The 2,300-nt window shown below is 32.0% G+C and overlaps 1 protein-coding gene and 1 long non-coding RNA gene across 2 annotated transcripts; both read right to left on the minus strand.

Annotated features, from left to right (window-relative positions):
- Window positions 1-35: 35 nt before the first annotated feature.
- On the minus strand, window positions 36-1,103 carry LOC109591507 (uncharacterized; the record flags this gene model as incomplete). The annotated part of the gene is made up of 4 exons (XM_020007236.1): window positions 1,097-1,103; window positions 506-1,047; window positions 309-455; window positions 36-261 (listed from the first exon to the last, which is right to left on the minus strand). Coding segments are annotated over exons 1-4 (922 nt in total), but the record flags the coding sequence as incomplete, so codon positions are not given.
- Window positions 1,104-1,265: 162 nt separating this feature from the next.
- Window positions 1,266-1,974, minus strand: LOC109591508 (uncharacterized). The gene is made up of 4 exons (XR_002189845.1): window positions 1,885-1,974; window positions 1,606-1,836; window positions 1,416-1,490; window positions 1,266-1,374 (listed from the first exon to the last, which is right to left on the minus strand). It is a non-coding gene; the product is annotated as an uncharacterized LOC109591508 (long non-coding RNA).
- Window positions 1,975-2,300: the final 326 nt, after the last annotated feature.

Genomic DNA, 2,300 nt, shown 5'->3' on the forward strand with positions numbered 1-2,300 from the left:
ATTGATAAAGCAATTGCTATTACAATATAACTAACCTAACTTTAAAATAATAGCATTCGTAACAGGAAGTGATCCTGGGAAGGATTTTACTCCATCAAATTTCACAGTCACAGTTTTGGGAGGCATTATCTTGCTAATGCTAATAAACTGTACTTTAATACGTGGAGGGTATTTATAGATCTCTTCAAATAACTCCAAATTTTTCAAATTTTTAATGTCACCATTCATGACTTTGTAATGATTAATTTGCTCAATGGAAACCTAAAATGATTTTAAACATTTAATTCAAGTTATAATCATTATCTTACAGTAGGAATACTAAATTCCCCATTATTCCTTGTCCACCCAATATCATCATCAGGTTCAAATGTAAGAGAAACATAACTGCTATCAAAGATCACTGGCTGAAAAATAGGTGCTGAAAATTCAGTTTTAGCACACTGGGACTCTACCATCTAATAAAAAGTAAGAGAAATGATATCAATAATTCTACACAAAAACTGACCTTTTTGCATGTTTGCTGAAAATATAAGAATATGTATTCAACTTCAACTTGAAAGTAACCTTTATCTATTGTTTCCTTAAAACATTTACCTATCAGATACCTTTTAGGAATTTCTTCATAAATCTCGTAAGTTGAAGCAATGCAATTAGAGCAAAAATGAGGAGAAAGGAGCTTGAAAACACTTGTTTCAATATCAAATTGATTGTCATCACATCTTTGAAACTTGAAGTGACAATCATCAGTTGCTGTCAATCGCAACAATTTTGCTTTGATACCTATTGCCTTATCAACATCCATATAATGAGGTAAATATAGTTCTGCTGGTTTTTTTAGCTTTTGAGTAATATATACCCACGCAATAGGAGTGAGAGGTACATAATCACCAAAGTTAAACTTATCACTGCATAAGCACGCTCCAAACCATACAGTAGCTGGTTGCTCAACTGCTCCTTCAGGAACAATAAGGGTAACACCAGATTGATCACAATGATGTATTAAACCATTTGCTTGTAATTGTAACTTAGTTAACTTTCCAAAAACACCTGTGGTTTTGACAATATAAATTAAATTGATATAATCTATTAAATATACTTTTCATTATTTTCAAAAATTCTTCATTCAGTGGATTCTTCACAGGATTTGATTGTCCTTCATAAACTGAATCAGTTTCTGTAATATTTGTTCCTCCTGTTTAGATTTTAATCACATCAAATATAGATATTCTTTATCAAATTATGCTGTCTTAATAATCTTACCATTTTCAAAATGATATTTTTTAGTAGTTGGACAATAGGTTGCTTTCCCTTTTTCAAAATCAGCAATGACAACATCAGTAAGCTGATGTGCTGGTTGTACTGTTGGGGTAGTACCTACTATATCAAATAAAATCCAATAATAAAAAGCCACATACTGCTTGCTGTTATTTCTTGTGATGATAGTGAGTTTATTTCAGGAGGTAAAGCTGAGTCAGTTACACTAGATTCTTCTGCATAAAAAATTAACACATTTATAATAGCATTGCATGTCAAACAACTGTATAGAAACATTTTAAATACAGAGTATATAAAAATTGAATAATGCATTAATGAGCTATAAGTTACCTGGTATTACGTCACACAATAAGGTTTGTTGATGTGTGCTTGTATTTTTTGGAGTTGTACATTTCCTGTGATGATCTACTGAACTGGTTGAGCTACAACCTCCTGAACTATAGCCACTGTCTGAAGGAGCATCCTGATTTAGTTGTCTCCTGTATGTAAATTCATTAACAATATCTTGTCTGTCAGTATCATCACTATCAGAAGAACTTGCTATAGCACCAATTCCTTCATCTGTTTAATAAAAAATACACATAAAGGTAATTAAACATTTTATAATACCTCTAGAGAGATACTGACTACCAGTAATGGTTTGTAATTTACGCCTATTAACTTGAGTTGCATAATGGGTAATACTACTTGTAGAATCATCTGACAGCAAAGGAAGTCTCTCATTTTGCTGAAGTCTTTCTTTTTGTGAAAAATGACACCAACATGTTAAGATAGTAATTGTCAGCAATACTAGCATGGCTGTTGTGGTGACAGCAATTGAGATTAGAATAATACCAAGCGTAGTCCCAAAAAAGTTTTTATTGGTAATGTGAACAGACACAGCAGAATCGTTACGCGTAAGTTTGGCAAGGATACAGTTACTGTGATTCAGATAAAAACTTCTGCTTTCAATAGTATCACTAGTATCAAGAACTGGTATTGTATTAGATGGTAACATGTAGTATGCAATTGATGCATCAAATGAA

The sequence above is a fragment of the Amphimedon queenslandica genome, unplaced genomic scaffold (genome assembly GCF_000090795.2).
Source record: "Amphimedon queenslandica unplaced genomic scaffold, v1.1 AMPQUscaffold_7977_Cont20076, whole genome shotgun sequence".
Lineage (NCBI taxonomy): Eukaryota > Metazoa > Porifera > Demospongiae > Haplosclerida > Niphatidae > Amphimedon > Amphimedon queenslandica.